General features: G+C 66.6%; 1 protein-coding gene across 1 annotated transcript; it reads right to left on the reverse strand.

Annotated features, from left to right (window-relative positions):
* Window positions 1-400: 400 nt before the first annotated feature.
* On the reverse strand, window positions 401-3546 carry ENPP7 (ectonucleotide pyrophosphatase/phosphodiesterase 7). Its single transcript, XM_062216118.1, has 5 exons — window positions 3282-3546; window positions 2196-2341; window positions 1471-2097; window positions 891-1110; window positions 401-432 (listed from the first exon to the last, which is right to left on the reverse strand). The coding sequence occupies exons 1-5, from the start codon at window positions 3544-3546 to the stop codon at window positions 401-403; spliced, it is 1290 nt and encodes a 429-aa protein (XP_062072102.1).
* Between the last annotated feature and the right edge of the window lie 19751 nt (window positions 3547-23297).

The raw sequence follows: 23297 nt of genomic DNA on the forward strand, positions 1-23297 counted from the left end.
CAGCATCCTTGCCGCCCGTGGCCGGAGCTCCGGCGTTGCTCCGCGCGCCCCCGTGTGGCCGCAGACGGCAGCGCCACTTCGTGGGTGGGGCGGGTTTTGTCGGAGGGAGGGAGAGGGGAGGGGCGCGTTTGGAGCCTAAGACATGAGTGACATGTGGGGGGAGGGCTGTGACTCCACGGGACAGAGGATCACGGGAGCCAGGCCCCTGGGCAGGCTGGCACTGCCCTGGCTCTTAGGGATCGCCCCTAAGCCGACCGCAGAGGGGCTGGAGGGGGGGTCATTGGGCTGGGGAACTCGGAGCAAGGCGCCCCTCCCCCATCCTCCACCCCGGGCCTCTAACCTGGAGCCCAGGGGGCGTCACGCGGCCTTGGCCAGCAGAAGCGCGACCCCAGCAGCCCCATCACCGGGGGCGGCAGCTGCGCAGAGTGGACCCTGTGGAAAGTGGGAAGAGCCAGTGAGGGAGGGTGGGGGCCGCCCCGCCCCAGCTCCCCCCACCCCGGGTGGGGGGAGCCTGGTTCCCTGCTGACCCCACCCTGCTCCTGCGGCCTGCCCCTCTCCAGCCAGGCCCCTGCCCGTGTCAGCGTCCAGGTGACCTCTGCCGGGAGGTGGGTCAGGCTGGGAGTGAGGGGTGTGTGTGCACGTGTGTGTGTACGTGTGCACCTGTGTGCGTGGAAGGCTCCAGACAGGAACCCCACGGCAGGTGGCCGCACACAGCCGGCCGTGGGCAAACCACTGCTTCCCCCTCTAACCCCGGGCACTGCGTGAGCGAGGCAGCTGACCCCTCCCACACCAGCTGAGGGGAAGGCGGGGCTGGGAGAGGGCAGGCGGCCCCACTGGGGTGGGCAGGCACACGCACAGGTGCCCAGGGTGCTCGGCCCAGGGCGGCTCACCGGAGCGGAGCAGGGGCCGCAGCACGCCCGGGTGCCCGTCGTTGGCCTCGGGCTCGATGCCCAGCAGCTGACACATGAGCTCGTACACGTGCACGCTCTCGAAAGGCTCGACCTCCAGCCCCGCCTTGAAGCTGGGGCCCACGGCGCGGAAGATGGTCTTCATGTCCACGTCCTCGTGGTCGAAGCCGTGCTCCCCGTTGTTGAACTGGACGCTGTATCGCTGCCGGGCAAAGGCGGGGCTCCTGGGTCCCTGCCGCGGGCACCCCCACCCCCGCCCGCTCCACTGGAGCCCTGGGGGGGGACGCGTGCGTGGGACGCGGAGGCACAGGCTCTGTGAACACGCCGTGAGGACGGGGGCGCTAGGAGTCCTTGCACGCACGTGTGCACATGTGCACACGCACAAAGCACACATGCACACACATGCACTCAGCCGTTGCCCCTGCACACGTGCACACGGTGCCCCTGCACACGCACTGCTGTCGCAAGGCGTGGCTGCGTCCCTGGGGTGTCTGGCACCCCTCAACCTGGGGACCAGCTGGGATAGGGACGCCGCCCCCCCCCCCCCCCGCAGGGGCCTCACCCCGTGGATGACGTAGCCGGGGTCGCTGTACATGAGCAGGGGTGTGATCCTGGGGTGGCCGGCATAGCGGAAGGCCCTGGGGAAGGCCTCCTTCCTGTACACGTGCAGCCGGGGGTGGGCGTGCTGCAGGGCGGCCAGCACCTTCTCCAGCCGCCCCTCCTTGGGCAGCAGCAGCCCGTTGGGGCCGTAGTCCAGGAGCTCGAAGTCGATGTCCTGGAAGGTGAAGTTGGGGAGCTTGTGGAGCTCCACCAGGTCGCTGGCCGCCTTCTGCACGGTCCTCATGCCGTGGTCGGACGTGACGATGAGGTTCAGGCTGGCCGAGAGGTTGTGGCGCTCGATGCTGTCCCGGAGGTAGCCCACGGTCCTGTCCACTTGTGCCACCATCTGCTTCCTCTGCGGGGACTCGGGGCCGTACCTGTGGCCCGTGGAGTCCGGCTCCCCAAAGTACAGCGTGACCAGGTGCAGGTCCTCCTGGGCGAGCCAGGCCATCACGGTGTCCACGTTCGCCCTCCACTCGCTCTCGTTGCCGTAGTTGTGCAGCACGCCTTCCTTGCGGCTCAGCGTCGGGGCCATCCCTTGGTAGGTGACGTTCCCGCCCGGGTAGAAGAAGGAGCCGGTCCGTAAGCCCTGGGGGGCGGGGGGCGGGGCAGCGCTGCAGCCTGGGGGACCGCGCCCTCCCCTGTCCTGCTGCCACTCCCCCGGGGGCTCCTGGGCAGGGGCGTTACCTGCCTCTGGGCCGTGATCCAGATGGGCACGCTGCCGTTGTCCCACCACCTCTGGATGCCCAGCGTGGCGTGGTAGGGCAGCTTCACCTTGGTGCTGGTGTTGTAGAACATGTTGTGCACCACGCCGTGGTTCTCCACGTATTTGCCTGTGGGAGAAGCGCGGGGTGGGGATGCACCGGGCTCCGGTGGCGGTGGTGGGTGGCAAGCAGGGGTGCAGGGGCCCGGGGGGGTGGGATCTGGACTGCTCCCACCCAGTGGGAACCCGCCCCTGCGCGTGGACTTTGAGTCCTGCAGCCCCGTGCCCACGACGCGATGTGTACCTGGGGACCTCAGCTGCAGTCAAAGTTGGGGAGACCCAGGTGGATCCCGGGAGGCGGCGCCCACGTGACCCCAGCCCCGCCCCCGAGGAATCCCAGGCTGGGGTTTGGGTCAACCCAGTGGCGAGGCATGGGGTATTGGAGAGTTGACTTTTTCTTTTTCTTTTCTTCGCTTTGCTTTTTTTCTTTTTCCTCCCCTCCCCTCCCCTCCCCTTCCCTCCCTCCCCCCCCTCCCTCTCTCTCTTTCTTTCTTGATTTATTTGAAAGACAGAGTAGAGACAGAGAGAGATCTTCTATCCTCTGGATCACTCCCCAAATGGCCTCAATGGCCAGGGCTGGGCCAATCCACAGTCAGGAGCTCCGTCCAGGTCTCCCAGGTGGGTGCGGGGCCCAAGCACTTGGACCATTGTCCGCTGCTTTCCCAGGCACATTAGCAGAGAGCTGGATCAGAAGTGGAGCAGCCAGGACTCAAACTGGCCCCCATATGGGATGCCGGCACTGTAGGAGGTGGCTTCACCCCCTGATCCACAGCGCTAGCCTGAGGGGGACGAGGCGGGGGCAGAGCTGGGGGCAGGGACAGGCCTGGGGGGTCTTTGCTCCCCACCTCCCACCACACTCGCCTGCCCTGGAGCCCTGGCGGCTGCTGGGAGCACTGTTTAAGGAGCCCACTGGCCATTTTGGGCCCAGGTGCACCTGCAGTGAGGGCCCGCCATGGCCATGGCCACGACCCATCTCCCAGCGGGCGTCCCGTGCCAAGGCCAGCACTCACCAGTGACCAGGGTGAAGTGGCAGGGGCTGGTGAGGGTGATGAAGGCGGGAGTCATGTACCGTGCCTTCACACCATCCTGTGCCATGGCGTCCAGATGGGGGGTGTCCACGTCCTGGTCGTAGTCCCAGCGGAAGCCGTCGAAGGACACGAGGAGCAGCTTGTTCCTGGGGCCGGGAGGGAAGCCCCGCCTGTGGACAGGCGCCCCAGAGCCAGGGGCCAGGAGGGCGGCCAGAGCCACAGCGACCAGGACGGCCAGGCGTCGCATGCCGGGCTCTTCAGACAGACAGGTGCGTGGGGCTGGCTCCTGCCCAGGAGGTGACCAAAGTCCCAGGGTCGGCCTGGCAGTCTCGGGAGGCGGCTGGGCCGCCCTGGGGCTGTGCCACCCTCGGTCCCGGCCCTCGTGGGTTGGGGTGAAGCTGGGGCAGGAGCTCAGAACTCAGGACGGCAGCTGGCCCCTCCCCAGGCCTCGGAGCTGCATGGTCCATCCGTGCCTCTCAGACCCCAGAGACCAGTGGGACACAGAGGGCCCCGTCTCCAGCCTGTAGCTGGGGTCCTCGGGCCTGCCTGGGTGAGGGCCTCTGGGGTCGGCTGGCCTTGTCCCTGAGGGCGCCGGCCTGCGCCTCTGCTGGACTCCCTGCTGTGGGAGGTGCACCTGGGAGGCGGGGAGCCCTGTAGCCCCTCCTTCTCGGGGGCGGGGCATTCTCCCTGATGGACGTGCTGTGTGAGGAGGGAGGAGGGAGGAGGGCAGTGCGCAGCTCGCCCCCGCCCCACCCCGTCTCTCTTACCGCCTCCCCTCCCTCCCCAGTACTATTAATCAGGTTCTGTCCCGGGCAGGGTTCTGGGTTCAAAGACCCAGAAACGAAGGAAACAGGCGGCTGACTTCTACCCCCTGGTTGGGGACACACGCGTCTACAGGACCAACAAAGACCATGGTGCAGGGCGGTGGGGGGAGGCTGGTGGGTGGCGGCGGCTCCTGGGGGGGAGCTCAAAGGCCTCGGCTGATTCAGTGTTGTTTTTTTTTTCTTTTTTTTTTTTTTTTGACAGGCAGAGTGGATAGTGAGAGAGAGAGACAGAGAGAAAGGTCTTCCTTTTGCCGTTGGTTCACCCTCCAATGGCCGCCGCGGTAGGCGCGCTGCGACCTGCGCATCGCGCTGATCCGATGGCAGGAGCCAGGTGCTTCTCCTGGTCTCCCATGGGGTGCAGGGCCCAAGGACTTGGGCCATCCTCCACTGCACTCCCTGGCCACGCAGAGAGCTGGCCTGGAAGAGGGGCAACCGGGACAGGATCGGTGCCCCGACCGGGACTAGAACCTGGTGTGCCGGCGCCGCAAGGCGGAGGATTAGCCTAGTGAGCCGCGGCGCCGGCCTCAGTGTTGTTTTTTTAAGGCTCCTCTTGCAGGTGGGGTGTGGCCTACAGGAGGGCGGGGTGGACATGGGTGGAGCCAACACTGCCCGCGTCCTAGCAGGACGTGCATGGTGGCCGTGGGGCTTGGGGTGGCTTCCGCAGGCTTTGCTGAGGGCAGGTGCCACTGCGCTGTCTGGGGACGCGGGGAGAGACCTGCGTGGCCCCGTGGACGTCCCGAGCCACAGGCCTGCCACGTCCTGCTCGGCCTCAGCTTTGTGAATCCCACCAGTGCTGCTTGGCCGGCGTCCCGAGCCCTCCCTCTGTGCCCTGAAGGCCGGCCGTCCAGGACGGGCCCAGCACGCACACGGCCCGGCCCCCTCCCTGGGGGCCAGGGATGCCACGGGAAGCCAGTGCTCATGGGAGCTGCAGGCCGAGGGAGAGGAGGTGGGGGCTTCGTGCTCCTCAGGGTTGGGGTCTTGGGGAATCTGACGGGCTGAGGCAGGAGGCCTGGGCCAGGAGAAGCTGGGGCAGGAAGGCTGCTGGCCGGGGGCCACACAGGGAGGTGAGGAGGCGGAGGGGAGGGGTCAGGCTTGGGGCTCGGAGACGTGCAGGGGTCAGCGGGGGCCTGTGGGCCATGGGGGCGGAGGGGCCTGGGTTTGATGCGGGGGTCTTCTTCATGGCAACATGGCTGCCAAGGAGAAAGACTACATCTCCCAGCATCCCATGCAGTGTGCCATGGCCATGTGACCATATGTGGCCAATGGGACAAAAGCTGCATGTCACGTGACAGTCCAGCGCCTCTTCCTGGAGCTAGTTTGACGCCTCCTCTCCGGAATCTTCCTCCATCTGATGCCTGGCGCTCCTGAGCTCCGCAGGTGTGGGCGGGAGCAGCCTGGACCCTGAGGGGTCCTGGACGGCTCAGCTGCAGCCACTCCCAGGGAGGAGACACGCCTGTCTTGATCCAGTTCCTATTTGGGTTTCTGTCTCAGTGGGGCCAGGTCTGTAGGCGAGCGCTTCCCTGGCTGTGTCCCTCCACCTGCACTGCCAGCATCCCATGTGGGTGCCGGTTCGAGTCCCGGCTGCTCCACTTCCGATCCAGCTCTCTGCTAATGCGCTTGGGAAAGCAGTGGAAGACGGCCAAGTGCTTGGGTCCCTGCACCCACATGGGAGACTCGGGTGGAGCTCCCGGCTCCTGATTTCAGCCTGGCCCAGCCCAGGCTGTTGCGACCATTTGGGGAGTGAACTAGCAGATGGAAGACCTCGATGTCTCTCCTCTCTCTGTGTAACTCTGAGCTTCAAAATAAATAAGTCTTGAAATAAAACAGTGCTGGGGGGGGGGCAGCGCTGTGGCTCACTAGGCTAATCCTCCACCTGCGGCGCCGGCACACCGGGTTCTAGTCCCAGTCGGGGTGCCGGATTTTGTCCCGGTTGCTTCTCTTCCAGTCCAGCTCTCTTGCTGTGGCCCGGGAGGGCAGTGGAGGATGGCCCAAGTGCTTGGGCCCTGCACCCGCATGGGAGACCAGGATAAGCACCTGGCTCCTGGCTTCGGAGCCCACTTGGTGGGCTGGGTGGGACCCTCTCTGCAGGGGGAGCCGCCGCTGGCCCCCCACCCCCCGGATCCCAGGAACTGCTTGGTCGCTCGTCAGCTGGTGCCTCAGGGCTGCACCTCTCACTGTTATCTTCGCTGAACTCTGCCTCCCGTGTGGACTCCAGGGCACCTGGCCCGTTGGCCTGGAACTCTCTGGAAGGGCTTGTCCTGGGGGTGTGGACGAACAGGCTGCCTCTGTTGGGCAGCTGGGGAGAGCGGCTGCACCCGTCCAGGGGTCTGGGCTGCAGGCGGCGTCTGGGTATCCTGTCCCCTCCATCAGCCCCTGGTGGGCGGGGTGGATCCTTCTGGAACCACGTGGCCCACAGGGAGACGCACGGGCATCCCTGCTCTCACGGGATCTTCCCTTTACAGCCTGGGTGTCTGTCGTGGCCTGGTACGGAGAAAGCGACAGCAGTGCGCCAGATAAGGGGCCACCTTTGGCCACGCCGGGCTGATAAGGGAACGGCAGCTTGTGCGGCCCAGGCGGCTCCCAGCTCATCCCCAGCTGGGGCAGCATCTCCTGGGGGGGGGGCTGGCTCTGTGGGGCCGTCCCTGGAAGGAAGCCCCCTTCACGGGTCCCACGGCCACCCTTGGCTCCATCCCACCCTCCCTGGGGCTGAGCTGGGCTGCACTGCAGGCCGCCCGGAGCTATGGGGGCTGGCATAGGGGTCGCAACCCGGCTGGGACACTGCAGCCTTGTGCTGTCGCGCTGGGTGTGGCTCCTATGCGTGGACGACTTGGGGGGCTCCTGGCTCAGCTTCTTTGTCTCTGGGGCCGCCCCCTCCCACTGGCATTTATGTGCACCTGCGTGGACAGGAGGACAGACGCGTGCCTGCTTCCCGCTCTGCACAGGGCTGGCATGCGGAGGGACTGGGCTAGCTGAGGGCCCACGGCACCATGGAGGCCACGGGGCAGGCGTCGGAGGGGTGCCTCGGCTGTGCCTGGAACAGGCGCTGTCTCTGGGCTCGGCTGCGGGGACCCGGGGCCTCTGGCGGGAGGAGACGGCGCTCTGGCGGGTGGAGCCGCCGTTTTTGCCGGCCGCGCCTAACCTGAGATGGGTGCAGATAAGATGGCGCCAGGTCATCAAGTCCCTTGGGGCTCAGGGGCCACTCAGCACCGGGCAGCAGCCTGCTTCTCCGTGTCCTGGTGATTTCAGGGCCCCGGGCCTCTCCCACGGCTGGCCCACTGGGGGTGGGGCGGGCAGGGGACAGGCCACAGCTCAGAATAGCACTGGGTGAGGCTGTCTGGGGGGGGTCCTCGAGGGTCCTGGGGGCGGGCGCAGCCCTGCCCAGAGGCCTCCCCGTGCACCTGTCGCGCAAGGGGCTGGAGCCGGGGCCCACGAGGCCAGGGTGACCTCTCTAGAGATCAGATTGCCCATCTAGTGGCTGAAAATCACGCACAAATTGGAGCACAGGCTCTGGGGGTGAGGGCGTGGACATCCGGGGGGCAGGGTTCTGCCCGCCACAGAGAGCGGCGTGGGGGCTGCCGGACCCCCGCCGAGCGTCTCTGCTGTACTCAGACCCAGGGCAGTGGTGAAGAGAGGGAGGAAGCCCGAGACAGGTGGCGCCCAGCGTCCTGGACCAGGCAGGGGCCCCGCTCAGGTGCGCAGACCCCCAGAGGAGAGCCCACGGGCCCCTGGGCACCGGAGCCACAGAGAAGCACCCGCGTCCCCCGAAACAGAGGGGCGGAAGCTGATTCCGCAAAGCATCCATGTTCAGCTGGGTCTCTTGGCCAGGGCCCCTTGTGGGCGGGGCTGTGGGAGCCACGGGGGCACACCCACGAGGCAGGTCCAGGCGGCCACAGCCCAGGCCACCTCCTTCCGGTAGCCTTGTCCGCCCAGAAGTGACGACCCATCGGCCGCTGCAAGGTGGTGACATTCCCGGCCCCGCCAGGCTCAGGAGGGGAATCCTTCGCGCTTCCTCTGTGCTGTCCCAAGTGGAGGGGGGCCCTGGTGGGTCTCTTCTTTGGGTCTCCAGCAAAGCTGGGTTTCGTCTTTTCTGTCCCTTTAAATCTGCTTCCAGGTTTTGCGCCCTTAGGGCGCTTCAGCCAGGGGCAGCCGCTGCTGCTGTTTGGGGTGAGATCTGTTTTGGGTTTGGCCAGAGGGGCCTCCCGTGTCAGAGACCTGGGCGGCAGTGACGGGGCCTGCAGAGAAGCGGCTCCTTTGAGGGGCTGGGCTGGGCATCTGTGGAAACTGGCCATGCCTAGGCAGCTCCTGGGGGCGCCCAGAGCCCCTGCTGGGAGAAGGGAAGAAATCCCACCCGAGGAGCCCAGGCCCAGGAGCTCCCCGGTGTTGGCAGGCTCTCACACGTCCACCAGGTGGCGCTGTCCAGCCGTAAATCCTGCAGCTTTGCACCTGGGCAGCGCTGGGGGCTCAGGCCGAACTGGAGGGGTAAGGAGGGGGCTCTCTCTGTCTCCCGCAGGGAGGGACCCGCACCTGTCCCCACCACCTGGAATTCGCAACCCTGACATTTCCCATCACCTGCGGGGAGGGTCAGAGAGGAGGCACGGCCTTGGGGGTCCTGACATAGGTGTTGGGGGGGGCGCCCCTTCTTCCACGCAGGTCTCTGCTTACCCCACCCTCTTGGGGTGCCTGTACCAATGTGGCCCTCGGGCCCCGGGCCTCCCCGGAGCCCGTGCCTGTGCTGAGCCCAGGAGATCTGCTCCTGTCCCTGGCGTCTGAGCGCCCGGCCAGGGAGCTGGGTTGGCCGGTGTCAGGGCCTGAGTCAGGCAGCTGGACTGGGAGGCAGAGCTGGGGTGCTGCTGTCCGTACGCCCTACTCCTGGGGGCCTGCAATCCAAGGGGACCCCAGCGGCTCTGCTCCTCTTTCTTCTCAGGCACGGGGGTCCTAAGAGGGGGAGGCGCTGCCTCCAGGAGCGGGGCCCAAGCCTGGTCCGGGCATCTCCAGTGGGGACACCCCGGTCACCTGGGCAGATGAGGAGGGGCGCCGGCTCTCGTACCCCTGCAGCTTCGGCGGGTGCTCCTGCCTCTGCCCGCCTGGAGCTGACCCCCTGGCCATCCCCTGCCCACGGCCTCTTTCCTGCAGGTGCCAGGTGGTGCCAGTTGGAGGCGGCCAGGCCTGGGCTCCGGTCTTGCTCTGTCCCCTCCCCGGGGCCTGGCGGAGCTGGCAGATGGTGGGCTGGGAGGGGGGGCTGCCCAGCCAGACGGACCGACTGTCGGGACAGATGGCGGCCGGGCGGGGGTCCGGAGCCTGCCCATCTGCCCCGGCCCCTGGTGGGACTTCTCTCATCCGCTTCGGGCTGAGCTGGGACAAGGCCGAGTGGTGGCAGTGGCCCAGGCCGGCTCACAGCCCGCCAGGCACTCTCAGGGCTGGGCGTCCCCTGCCTGGTGTGCATCTGGGGCCCCACAGTCTGTGCTGCCCACACTGGAGGGGCCCCTCAGGGCTTGGGGTGCCTGTGCTGAGCACCCCTCCCACTGGAGAGGGGGCACAAAGAGGCCCTGGACAGAGGGGCGTCAGCCCGGCTCCGAGACCGGCAGGGAATGAGTCTGAGGGTCGTGATGGGCGCAGGGTGGGCAGTGGCCGGCCTGGCCCAGTGAGAGGCCTGGGGTGGTCGGGGCTGCGTCTCAGTGGGGGGGCTGTGCACCAAGGCCTCCCCAGGTACAGCCAGGAGCTGTGGCAGGCGGCCACCTTCAGGCCATGGCGCGGCTAGGGCCTACGGGCCGGGGTCCCCCCACCCCCGGGCACCTGCCCACGTCCCCCCTCTCACCTCCGGGTCCTTCTGGGGTCTGCGCATTCTTAGACCTCATCCGCCTCCCGGGCTCGCTCCTGCTCCTGCAGCCGGGGGTTGTGTGGGACCCCAAGGCTGGCCACCCCGCCGTCCCCTCTCAGGGCCTCTGAGCCCTCCCTCCAAGCCGGTCCCTGAGGCCCCGCCTTCCTCCCCCACTTCCCGTCTCTGCTCGCAGCTCCTCGCGGCTGCCCTGCCTTGGCCCAGGGCTTCCGGGTTCCCTTGGGAACTCCCAGGGCGTCCCTGGTCCTGTGAGTGTCACCCGGGGCCCTTGCTCAGCCCTGCCTCCGGCCCTGGGCTCCTGGAGCCGCCCCTGGCCCGGCTCCCCCACCCGGAGAAGCCCTGGTGAGTCTAGAAGCCCACGGTGGGGGCTTTGCGTTCTCATGGGAGGGGCCCAGGGCCCCTCAGGTCCAGAGCAGTCTGTGGCATCTGCCCCCTGGGGACAGTTTGGGGACACTGCTGTGGGTGTGACCATGCGCAGTGGTAGCCTGCGCCCCCGTTTCACAGTGGGGGCCAGAGTGGTCCAGGGTCCCCCATGGCCCCTGCACCGGGGCTGGCACCTGACCCAGGTCTGTGCAGCTCCCAGGCCAGGGGTGGCTCCTGGGTGCTGCCTAGGACCTGGGGGACCCAGAGAGACCCAGGGAAAGAGGCCCTGCACCTGCGGCCTGCAGCTCTGACCTCCCCCAGCCTGCCCATGTCCCTGGCACCTCTGCCGGAGCCCGGTGGGGACGGGGGGCGGCCCCTTGCTCGGCGAGCAGTGGACACTGTCCCGACTCTCAGGGTCCCCCCACTGCTGGGACCAGAGGAGCAAGGTGGGCCCCCAGCTCCTGCACCTGGCTCTCGTCACCGTCATCACCATCCCGAGGCTGAGGACCGCACACGCGTGCACAGACAAGCACACGTGTGCACCAGTGTGCACATTCAGGAACGCCCCGCGGCAGCCCTCCAGCCTCTCTCCAGCCCTCCTGGGGCCTCTGAGTGAGCCCAGAGAGGCCAGGCGGCCTGCCCGAGGTCACACAGCTGCAGGGGTGGGGGGGTGCGGGGATCCATCACCCTCAGCTGGAGACAGCTCCTGAGTGCTGTGGAAGGGTGGGGGCAGGGAGTGCTTCCCCCACCGTTGAGAGGCCCCTGACCCCTCTCCTGGACCCTGGCCTCAGGGGAGATGGACAGGAAGTGGGTCCGGGCTGACGCATCCCAGCAGTGCCTGTGGCCGGGGGTCTCCCGAGTGGCCACGTCCCTCCCGGACGCTGTCCTGGACTTTCAGCAGCCGGTGCCGCTGTAGCTGCTGGAGGGCCCCGGCGCCGGGCAGCCTCGGCCCCTGGGGTGGCCCCGCCGGCCAGTTCTCCTGGCTCCCCTGCCTCCAGGGGGCGCCGCTGTCCAGCAGCTTCTGCCCGGGAGCCTGGAGTGTCTGGTGCTCCCGGCGGTCTGCTGGGAGGGGTGTTGGCTTGCTGCCCCCACCCTGGGGTCCCGCCGGGCCCTCCCCTGTCCGTCCTGGGTCCCGGGCCCTTCACTTGGGCCTAGCTCCCGGGACCTGCAGGATGCAATGGCGCTCATAGGCTGCCTCGATGGTGCCCGCGAGGCCGTGGATCAGTGTCTGCCTTTGTTCTGGGGCCGCGGGCGGGCAGGTGCCCCTGGAGCCACTGGCGAGTGCTCGGTGGGGGCAGAGGGCCGGCGCCCCCGAGGCTCCTCGCTCGGCAGGAAGATGGGGAGCTGTGGCCCCGGATCGGAGCCCTCCTCACAGGCCCGGAGGCCGGGAGCGGGGACCGCATTAGGAGCCTGGACGGGCAGCTGGAGCCCCTCCCCTCCTGTGCACCCACCACAACAGCGAGTAGGGATGGAGGCACCGGGCCGGCTGGCGGCTGGGGGTGGGCGCGGAAGGGCCTGGCAGTCGCAGTCTCCCGGGGTGAGGCTCCTCCGCCCTGGTTCTCAGTGGCTGGGTGTTCCCCAATGCCCCCCGGGTGTGCACAGCTGGGTCAGGGGGGTGCATGGGGCTGCAGGCCCCGCCCCACCCCCTCCCTGCAAGGCCGGGTCAGGCCTGGCGAGGTTACAGACACAGAACGAAGGTGAGGATGAGTTCATGAGACTAACAAATGAGCCCCGGGCACACCTGTGCTTACACAGTGGCCGCCCCAGAAAGCGCAGGGGGCTGGGGGCCGGGGGCCAAGCGGGAGGTGGTCAGAGTGGGATGTGCTCCCTACCGGGGTGGGGGCAGGGTCCAGGACGGCTGGGGAAGCAGGGCTGGCTCCCGGGGCTCACGCTGACTCCCCTTTCCATCCCCAACAACAGAAGCAGGGGGGCAGGGCGGTGGCAGAGCCTGGGATCTGTGGGCCCCACTTTCTCCTCTGCCCAGCCCCTCCCGGGGTCCCCACCATTGGACGTCTTAGAATGCGAGCTCCCCCACGCTGGGGGCCCCCATCTGCCCTGCACAACTCCCGGCTCGTTCCTGCCGCTGCGTCTACCCTGACGACTCCCTGCTTTGGGGTCCACCCCCCACCTCTGTCTCAGCCCCCAGCGAGGTGGAGAGACCTTCCAACTGCTGGTTCACTCCCCAAAAGCTCACAACCCTTGGGCTGGGCCAGGTCCACACCAAGAGCCCAGACCTCGATGTGGGTCTCCCACGGGGGCAGCAGGGACCCAAGGCCTCGAGCTGCCTCGTAGGGTGCGAAGCCGGCCCCGAAGTTGGGGGGGCTGAGACTCAGACCAGGCACCCTGAGGAGATGCCGGGTCCCAAGCGGCACCAGTGCCCGCCCCTCCGCATGGAACCCGCCTGGCACCCGGGCCACAGAACCGAACCCCAAGTCGACGGTTCTTCCCCGTTCACGCCTCTGCTCCCAGTGATGAGACAGCAACAGCAGGGGGCACGCGCTCCTACCACGGGGGGCACCACACACACCCGGGCCCTCCCTTATCCTGAAGGCAGTGCCGGCGGGCAGCTGGGGAAACTGAGGCACCATGCATGGCCGGGGGGGGACGGGCGGGATTTGCGCCCAGCCCCCACCGGAGCGGGCGGCCATCAGGGACAGCAGTGCAGCCGCGGCGCGCCCGACCCTGCCGTGAACCGGACCCGAGCGACGTCTTATTCATTCTCCTGGCCGGCCTGGCTCCCTCGCCGCTGCTTTTTAATTTCCTGCGCTGTCTCGGGAGCCTCCGTGGCCATCATCTCAGACTGTCCCCTGAGCCCAGGGCCAGTGGCCTCGCGTCAGCGCCGCCCGCACCCCCGCCCGCTCCCGCCTGGGTTGCAGCCAGGAGGCCGGGTCCGGCCAAGGGTGCCGGCTCCTTCTGCACGCTGGAGGACGCGTTGCCATGCAGAGGCGAGTCTATTCCATGAGGTTGAATAGGATGCAACTTAAATAAAGATTCCCAGCTGGTTAAATTTAGGGCGAGGGAAGAGGTCCAGTCCCAGAATACTCCCTGGCCGCGCGCCCGCTGCACAGCCGGCCGCCGTGCACTTGGGCGCTTGCATGGCAAGCGCCGGCCTCGCCATGTTTTTTTTTTTTTTCCTCCCTTCTTTAGAGTTAGGCAAGCACGTGTCGATGGCGGGCTGGCCGGCGAGGGGAGGCGGGCTGGCCGGCGAGGGGAGGCGTGCTGGCTTAGAATAATCCACTTCCCCCGGGGTTACCGGCTACGGTGGCCTCGCCCCGCGGCCACCTCCCTGTGCCAGTGCACAGCTCCTTTTTCCCGGCCTGCTCCCTGGAGTCGTGACCAGCCCCTGTCTCACACTGGCTGTCATGGTTCTGGTGCCCCCGGGAGCCAGGGAGCTGCACCCGGTGGCCTCGGCGGACGGCCAGGTGGCCCCGGGCACCACACTTGCCCTCTTTGGGTCACTCCGTGCTGGTCTGATGGCAGAGAACCGTCACGCGGGTGCCACGGTGCTGCCCCACCCTGCCAGGCCGGGCCTCCCTTGCTGGTTCAAACCAAGGCCGGCCCAGAAAACAGGGCAGAGTGGCTCTGGGAGCCTGGACCCGAGGAAGCCTGGGTGCTCGTGCACGTGTGTGCATGTATGTGTGTGCACGCACATGTGTGCATGTGAGTATGCCCATGTGCACGTGTGTGCATGTGTGTGTGTACATGTGGGGCCACAGTGACCCTGAAGGAGTCGCAGTGGACGGTCTCATGGCCCAGAGACCCCATCAGTGGGTGGAGGCAGAAGCCACTGGGGCGCTGGGCTGTGAGGACTCCAGGGCGTGGCCTCTGCCCAAGGTGGGGCCAGGGACCTGGAGACCCCCCTGTCCCCTGTCCTCCCCTCCCCCTGAGGCTGCTGGTGAGCTGCCATCTACCGTGCCATGTGGGTCAGCGACCGGCCAGCCCAGGCTGAAGACACCGGGCCCTGCCCACGCAGTTGAGTCCGCCTGGGTCTCTTTGCTGTGCCTCGACTTCCCTGCCACTATCCCAGGCTGGAACCACAGCCCACAGGCCTCACCTGCTGGCTCCAGCCGGCCCAGCGCTGGGCACGGTCAGAGCAGACTGCCGGGCAGCCATGAGCCCGTCTCTAGGGGTGATGCCCCGCGGGACCCGAGGGGAAGCTTTGACCAAGTCCACCACGCAGGCGCACACCTGGGCCACCGGAAACAGCCTTTAAGTCCAGCTCAACTTTGACGGGTGGGACGGGGCCGCAGGGAGACCCCTGACTGGGCAGCCTGACTGGACAGTGGGTGAGCCTGCTGCTCCCCCGAGACATGAGGGTGCTCTCACTACACGACTGTGGGTGGAGGAGGCCATGGGAGGCAAGGCTCACAGGTCAGAGACCATGCCCACTTCCCGTCTGGGGCCAGGAGCCGCTCCGGGACAGAAGGCCTGAACAGGGAGCTACCGCAGCTGGGTATAGTCAGAGGCCGGCACAGAGCTGTGGGGTGAGGGGCGGGTGTTTGGTGCTACTGCACTCTGTGCCTGATTCCAGCTTCCTGGCAATGTGAACCTCCTCCAGGCACCGCCCCCCCAGCCTCGTGCCTGTGCACCGGCTCCCTGGGCCCGCAACAGCCTGGGCATCCGTTTCCACCCGGCGCACATCTCAGCCTCCCCAGTCCTCCGGCCCCCATGAGGGGTGCTCGGCGCCCTGCATCGGCTGTGTCAGGGCTCGGCTGGCTGGCTGTCCGTGGTGCTGAACGCTGGACTGCTGGTGGTCGGGTCGTGGGCGTGTCTTGGCCTCCCCTGTCCTTGAGGCGGCGACCCCTCCGGGACACGGCTCACTCTGCCCTGGGATGCAGAGATCCTGATGTTACCCGGTGTCCGTGTGCCCACCTGTGACCTCCGAGGGGACAGGAGGGCGGAGTCCGGTCCCTGTGAGCATCTCCTTGGGCGTATGGTGAGGAGGGGGCTTGGGAGTCTCACCCTGCTGTGTGGGCTTCCAGGGCTGGGAGCCCAGTGAGGGCCACGAAGTCTGGGGCCGGGGCTGAGGGGGAGCTGGGACCCCTCCCCTGCAGACAGGTGGCAGGCAGTGGCCTCTCCTCCCCCGAGGCCGTGGGTGACTGGGTGTGTAGGGGGCAGAGGGGGGCCAGGTGGGAGGGGAGATGAGCAGCTCTGGCTCTCAGGGCCCCTCCCAGGGACGGGGACACAGCGGCCCCGTGGGGGGTAGGGGGACGGCCAGGGCAGCACGGGTGCCCCTGGGGGCTGGGTGGGGAGGGCACTGGGCGGGGTGGAGGACTGCACCTGGCCCGTCTCCCCAACCTGGGGGCCTTGGGGAGACGTCACCAACAGCTCCGAGAGGGTCTGACCCCGTGAGGCCGGGAGCTGTGGGGGAGAAGCGAGGGCAACAGGGTCAGGAGGGAGGCGGCCCAGTGACTCTGCAAGCGCTGGGAGATGGGAGGAAGCCCCTGGCTTTAAGGTTTTAGTCATTTATTTGAGAGGTGGAGTTACAGAGAGAGAGAGAGAGAGAGAGAGAAAGAGGTCTTCCATCCGCTGGTTCACTCCCCAGATGGCCACGACAGTCAGGGCAGAGCCAGGCTGAAGCCAGGAGCCAGGAGCTCCATCCAGGTCTCCCACGCAGGTGCAGGGGCCTGAGCACCTGGGCCATCTTCTGCTGCTTTCCCAGATGCAAAGCGGAGAGCTGGATGGGAAGTGGAGCAGCCGGGACTCGAACTTGCGGCCACATGGAATGCCGGCATCACAGCTGCAGCCTTACCCGCTACGCCACGGCGCCGGCCCACGTCCCACCTCCTGTAAGCACTGGTTTTTACCGGCCCTAGAAGCAGCCTATCCGTCCTCTGACAGCTACGCAGGTTGAAAACACCTCCCAGTTTGTGACTCGTTTCCCCACCTGATTTGCTTTGCATAAAATTTTACTGTTTTCAGATTTTCTTGGTTATTTCCTTTATGGTTTGTGTGTTTAAAGAAAATGGCCTTCTTACTTTACTGCGGGAGATGGCCAATCTTTTCCTTTGCAGCTTCTTGTGGTGTGGGGTGGGATGCAGCTTAATTTTCAAAATGGGGATCCCTAGGCTCCGGCGTTGCGGCATAACGGGTTAAGCTGCCGCCTGTGACGCCGGCATCCCCTATGGGCGACAGTGCTGCTCCCCTTCCCATCCAGCTCCCTGCTGTGGCCTGGGAAAGCAGCGGAAGATGGCCCGAGGGCCAGGGACCCTGCACCACGTGGGAGACCTGACGGAGTCCCCTCGCTCTGTTCTGGGTGAGCCCTGGCCGTTGTGGTCATCTGGGGAGTGAGTCAGAGGCTGGAAGATGTCTCTGTCTCTCCCTCTGTCTTTCAAATACATATTTTTTATTTATTTTTAAAGATTTATTTATTTACTTGAAAGTCAGAGTTACACACAGAGAGAAGGAGAGGCAGAGAGAGAGAGAGAGAGAGAGAGAGAGAGAGAGAGAGAGAGAGATTTTTCCATCCACTGGTTCACTCCCTAAATGGCCACAACAGCTGGAGCTGTGTCAATTCGAAGCCAGGAGCCAGGGGCTTCTTCTGGGTCTCCCACGCGAGTACAGGGGCCCAAGGACTTGGGCCATCTTCTACTGCTTTCCCAGGCCACAGCAGAGAGCTGGATCGGAAGTGCAGCAGCCGGGACTCAAACCGGTGCCCATATGGGATGCCAGCACTGCAGGCAGTGGCCTTACCCACTACGCCACAGAGTCTTTTAAAATCTTTTAAAATGATCATTTAAAATTAAAAGAGACACACACTAGGGTAAGCAGTGCTGGGAGGAGTGGGCGCCGGCTCGCGGGGGGGATGACCCAGAGCCCCTGCACATCACCCGCGAAGCCGCCGCATGGGATGGAGCCTGAGGCAGGGCCCAGGCCTGGACAGCAGCGGCAGAACAAGTGCGAGCCTCGGACGCTGGCCTGGGCAGGGCTTTTGCTGAGGCGCCTCTGGGTGACTTCCTACAGCGGATGCAGTGGGGCCACCATGCTGGGCCGCCCACCGGAAGGACAGGAGCTGAAGTCCGAGCAGGTGCACCACCGACGAGGCGGTGTCACAGTCCATGTCCCCGGGGCTGGGTCTCGGGATGGGGAACTCGGGTGTGGCGGCCGACGCCTCGGTGCCCACTGCTCCACGTGGGGGCGTCCACCTCCCTGAGCCTTGGCCTCGGTGCTGCTCCGGGGGCCCCCGCAGCCGCCTCCTCCCAGCTGCCCAAGTGCTGGGGCCAGGGCCAAGCCTGGGTGGCAGTGGGCGGGCTGAGGCTGGGGCTGGAGGGAGGAGGGCCTTGCCAAGCAGGGGAGGCAGGGGTGGGGGTAGGTGGGGGTCCTGAGACCCCCGAGCACCAACAATCCCACAGAGGCCCGCACTCCGTATCTGAGCGCCCAGGGCCCAGTCCTCGCTCTGCACCCCGTTCCAGCTTCCTGCTGGCGAGCGCCCTGGGAGGAGCAGGGGTGGCTCAGTACTTAGGTCCCTGCCTCCCCCGAGGGAGACCTCAGCTTCTGGCTTCTCGCTGCCGCAGGCGTTGCTGAAGGTGAAGAGCTCGGGACACCTGTGCTTCTCAAATACAGAGCAGGATCAAGTTCATTGCTGTCCACCCATTTGGCCTTTGGCTGGGCAGCAGGAGATCCGCGCGGCCCCAGGGACGGCGTCCGGTCATCGCTGCCGTCATTACTGTTGTGGTCAGCACCGTGAGGCTGTACTCAGCTCGGTGCTGGGCAGCTGGAAGGCGCTGAGGGCTGCCCCGGTCTCTGTTCCACAGGGACGTGCTGGCCCAGGGCCTGGGCAGGGCTGGGGTCCGGGTTTGCGTTCAGCCCGGGGGGAGATTGTGCCAGGCTCTTCGTGTGCTGTGGCTTCCCAGGTCGCTGGGCCCGAGGAGGAGGGACACAGAGAGGGGTCTCTGCTGCACAGGTGACTGTGGTCACCTGCCCGGGTCTGCAGCCAGAGCTCCGCCCACCCACGGAGGGGACCTGCTGGGCGGGGCTCCTGGGCTGGGGAGAGGCCAGGTGACACCCAAGGACAGGGCAGGGAGATCAGGGAACCTCAGTCGGGAGGAGCAGCTGAGCACAGAGGAGCAGCTGGGCAGGGAGGAGAAACTGAGTGGGGAGGAGCAGCTGCGCGGGGAGGAGGAGCTGAGTGGGGAGGAGCAGCTGGGCGGGGAGGAGGAGCTGGGCGCGGAGGAGCAGCTGGGCAGGGAGGAGCAGCTGGGTGGGGAGGAGCGGCTGGGCGGGGAGGAGCAGCTGAGTGGGGAGGAGGAGCTGAGTGGGGAGGAGCAGCTGGGCGGGGAGGAGCAGCTGGGTGGGGAGGAGGAGCTGGGCGGGGAGGAGAAGCTGGGCAGGGAGGAGCAGCTGGGCGGGGAGGAGGAGCTGGGTGGGGAGGAGCAGCTGAGCGGGGAGGAGCAGCTGGGCGGGGAGGAGCAGCTGGGCGGGGAGGAGCAGCTGGGCAGGGAGGAGCAGCTAGGTGGGGAGGAGCAGCTGGGCGGGGAGGAGCAGCTGGGCGGGGAGGAGGAGCTGGGTGGGGAGGAGCAGCTGAGCGGGGAGGAGGAGCTGGGTGGGGAGGAGCAGCTGGGCGGGGAGGAGCAGCTGGGCGGGGAGGAGTAGCTGGGTGGGGAGGAGCAGCTGGGTGGGGAGGAGCAGCTGGGCGGGGAGGAGCAGCTGAGTGGGGAGGAGCAGCTGGGCGGGGAGGAGCAGCTGGGCGGGGAGGAGCAGCTGAGCAGGGAGGAGGAGCTGGGCAGGGAGGAGGAGCTGGGCAGGGAGGAGGAGCTGGGCGGGGAGGAGCAGCGCCCGGGATGCTGAGGGACAGCAGCACCTCAGAAAGCAGCGTGGCGCGTGGTCTATGGGCCAGGTGGAGGTGGGGGATCGGGAAGACGCAGACTTGGGGTCCTGCCAGTGGTACCTGGGTGTGGAGAAGACGGGAGGTGCCCGTCCCCCAGGGGTGGCAGCAGGCACGGACCCAGCGTGGGTGCCCCCAGGAAAGAGTGAGCGAGCCAGCCCCGGCGCTCTCGTGAGTCCCCCCTCTGCCGCCAAGGTCCCTAGAGGCAGAGCGCTCCCGAGTCCATGCTGCCAATCAATCTCTCCAGTAAGGCAGCTGCCGTTGGGGGAGGGGGGGCCGGGGGCGTCACTGAGCCACCCCCTCCTGCCTGGCAGTCGCTCCAACCCTCCCACGAGGTGGTGTGGATGTGCCCAGAGCTCATCCGTCGCGGTGAAATCATCTCTGGGTGAGCCGCTGTGCTGTGTGGGGCAGGAGACAGAGCAGCAGGTGCACCTGCTCAGCCCCGAAACTCAGTCTCCACCCAGAGATGGCTGACGGCAGGGCTGTGGACCCTGGGCTGCAGTCAGGACATGAACGAGCCGGTGTCTCACTCCCCCTACCCCACCCCCACCCGGAAATCCCCTGGGGCCTCTGTGCCGCCCAGTGTGGCCGGAGGGGCTGCACCTGTCCCCAGAACTGGCCTCAGCCGAGCCCTCTGCCCGCTCTGCTCTTCGGCACCTGGCAGTGAGAGTGGGGTGGGACGCCGCCGCCTCTGGGCGCAGAAAGCCTTTGGGTGCCAGCTGTCTCAGACGTGTGACCCCCAGCTCTGTGCCCCAACTTCCTGGCGCTCAGGAGCGCACAGGGCCATGTGGACCCTGGCGTGAACTCTCAGGGAAGCCGTCTCTTGGGCACGTGGTCGAGGGCAGGGCCTGGGACGTGGAGGGGACGTGGAGGGGGATGTGGAGGGGAGGACGTGGAGGGGAGGACGTGGAGGGGAGGACGTGGAGGGAGCCATGGAGGGGGGTGTGGAGGGGGATGTGGAGGGGACGTGGAGGGGACGTGGAGGGGACGTGGAGGGAGACATGGAGGGAGACATGGAGGGGCCATGGAGGGGCCTTGGAGAGGACGTGGAGGGGACGTGGAGGGGGCTGTGGAGGGGCCGTTCAGGGGTGTGGAGGGTACGTTGGGACGTGGATGGGTCGTTTAGGGGCCGTGGAGGGTGTGTGGAGGGTGTGTGGAGGGGCCGTGGAGAGAACGTGGAGGGGAGGGCCTCGCTCGTCCTTCCCCGTTTCAGGAGTGGGGCGGAGCTGCCGGGGCCTGGCCTGACCTCATCTTGTTTCTCCTGAAGACTCCAATCACAGCGTCTGCACGCGGGGCCGGAAAGTGTGGGCATCCCCCCGCCCCCGTGGCTGAAGGGGGACCCCCCACGTGCCCAGGGGTGGGAGTGTGGATAGCCAGCGTCCTCGGTGAGAACGGCTCCTTCCGCGGTAGGCAGGGGTCTGGCACAACCCAGAGCGTGGATGAGCCCGAGGGCTTGATTCCACCGGAGCGTGGCAGAGTGAGGGAGACATGAGATCTGTGGTTCACACCCCACATGGCCACAACGGTCGGGTCTGGGCCAGGCGGAAGCCAGGAGCCAGGAGCTCCATCGGGGTCCCCCACGCAGGTGCAGGGGCCCGAGCACTTGGACCGTCCTGGGCCCAGGTGCATCGGCAGGAAGCAAAGCAAGCCGAGCGGCCAAGACTGGCGCTCCAGCGTGGGACGTGGGCGCCGCAAGTGGCAGCTCCCGCTGGGGCGCCGCAGCGCTGCCCCGTGCGCTGTGCCTGAGAGGCCCGTGCAGGGGGCCGACTCCCGCGGGCGGGAGGGTGCAGGGGGCTGACTCCCGCGGGTGGGAGGGTGCAGGCACCGGCAGAGTTCCAGGCTGGGAGCCCTGGGCGGCCGGAGCGGAGCGGCGTGACGCTGGGGGATGTGCGCCTCCGTGTGAGTGTTCCGGCCGGTTCTCCCGCGCTGGCGGGGGTGCTGCTGGCGGTGCTGGGGCCGCGCACGGACACCGAGGGGACTTTTCCAGGTGGGCAGGTGTCGTCGGCCAGGACCCGGCCTCCCTGTTTGTCACAAGAAACGTCTCTCCCGGCCTGTATTTCTGGATTTCACGTTTGTGCCTGCTATAGGGATCTTGTGGTGCACAGGGTAAACCCGAACTCCCCAGAAGATGCCCCCTGGTGATGATAGCCCACCACTCTGTTCTCACCGCCGGGAGCTCCCCGTGCAATGGCACGTGCCGGGGCCACGCACAGCGCCGCCCCCTGCCTTGGCGGTGGGGACGGGGGCTGACCGCATCGCACCCAGAGCATGGTCCCCGCCAAGGGCATCCTGCTTTTGGACAACGCCGAAGCCGAGCCAGCTTAGGGAGGTGTGGGCAGAGAGGGGAAGGACGAGGGACAGGTGGCCTGGGCACTAGGCCCACAGCTCGGAAGTCCTTGTTGGCACTGAGCCTTCTACAGGGGTCTTGGGGGAGGGGGCAGGGGGTGGGGTGGGGGCAGCTCAGAGCAGGACGACTTCATCATGGAGACAGAAGCGGATTCCTGCCCAGGCGGGAAGAGGCCCCCGGCTACAGTAAGAGGCTGGCATGTGACGAGAAGGCCTCAGTTAATCTCCCTGGCGTCGGTCACCGGGGGCCCCAGCACGCCGAGCCCACATGCACGACTCCCGGCAGGCGCCACGGCCAGGGCCCACGTGGCGGTGGAACCTCCACCGAGCCCTTGTCGCAAGCTCTGAGTCTGACCGCCCCACGTCCTCCCCAAGGCCGGCCATGAGAGTAATTAGCGGCTAATCAATGTTTAATTAAAACCCAGCCATTACTTACGGGAAGTGCCGTGGCAACTTGGGAGTGAAATGTGGACCCGGTTTCCTTATGCGTGGCTGGTGACCCGAGCACGAGGTGTGCCTTCTGTCTGTGGTTTCTTCTGGGGCTTTCGCCTGGGGAGTGGGGGGAGAGCAGGGCGGGCTCCTCGGGGCGTCTGCACCTCCGGGCTGCTCCCCTCCCTCCCGCTCGGCAGAGGCTCTCGCCGGCTGCCGTGGCTCTTCCCACACGCGAGGTCCCCCCTGTTTCGCCGCGGCACAGCTGCACACCTGTGTGACGTTCCTAATGCTGCCTGCACGCTGCGGCCTCCAAGGGGGGCGAGAAGATTCTGGGGGCGGGCGCTGTGGCGCAGCTGGCTAAGCCCCCACTTCTGGCACTGGCGTTCCAGACTGGAGCACTGGTCGCGTCTTGCTTTGTTTCCAGTCCAGCTTCCTGCTCATGCGCCGGTGATGATGCGCTTGGGGCCCTGCCACCCACGTGGGAGACCGGAGGGACTTCCTGGTTCTTGGTTTTGGCCTGGCCCATACTTAGCTATTCCAGTCATGTGGAGAGTGAACAAATGGATGGAAGATCTCACTCTCTCTCTGTCTCCCGCTGCTCTGCCTTTCAAATAAATGCATCTTTTAAAAAATATTTTTTAAAATTTCGTCTCAAAGGCTCAGTTACAAAGTTGGAGAGAGGGAGGTCTTCCATCCGCTGGTGCACTCCCCAAGTGACCACAGTGATCAGGGCTGGGTCAGGCTGAAGCCAGGAGCCAGGAACTCACGCCAAGCCTCCCACCCGGCCATCTTCCATTGTGTTCCAGGCTCATTAACAGGGAGTTGGTTCAGAAGTGGGGCAGTCGGGACTCAAACTGCTGCCCATATGAGATGTCAGTGTCACTGGCAGTGGCTCAACCCACTGTACCACAATGCCAGTCCCTGAACAAGTATTTTTTTTTTTTTTGACAGGCAGAGTTAGACAGTGAGAGAGAGAGAAACAGAGAGAAAGGTCTTCATTCCGTTGGTTCACCCCCCAAATGGCCATTACGGCTGGCACATCGCACTGATCCGAAGCCAGGAGCCAGGTGCTTCTGCTGGTCTCCCATGTGGGTGCAGGGCCCAAGCACTTGGGCCATCCTCCACTGCCCTCCTGGGCCACAGCAGAGAGCTGGACTGGAAGAGGAGCGACTGGGACAGAATCCGGCGCCCCGACCGGGACTAGCACCTGGGATGCCGGTGCCGCAGGCGGAGGATTAGCCTAGTGAGCCATGGTGCCGGCCCCCTACATAAATACATCTTAAAGAAGGTTCTAATGCAAGAATCAACCAGGGTGAGTTTGATCGGTAGCGGGAGCAGAGAGCGGACCCCAGAGAGCCCTGAGCAGCCCCACC

This window comes from Lepus europaeus, chromosome 18 (genome assembly GCF_033115175.1).
Source record: "Lepus europaeus isolate LE1 chromosome 18, mLepTim1.pri, whole genome shotgun sequence".
Taxonomy (NCBI): Eukaryota; Metazoa; Chordata; class Mammalia; order Lagomorpha; family Leporidae; genus Lepus; species Lepus europaeus.

Bases quoted from the DNA above. Each gene is read 5' to 3' on its own strand.
- ENPP7 (XM_062216118.1), bottom strand. From the start codon at position 3,546: ATGCGACGCCTGGCCGTCCTGGTCGCTGTGGCTCTGGCCGCCCTCCTG. The intron at 2,098-2,195 runs GTAACGCCCCTG...CCCGCCCCCCAG, and splicing joins GGATCACGGCCCAGAGGCAG to GGCTTACGGACCGGCTCCTT. The intron at 1,111-1,470 runs GTGAGGCCCCTG...TTTGCCCGGCAG, and splicing joins CCGGCTACGTCATCCACGGG to CGATACAGCGTCCAGTTCAA.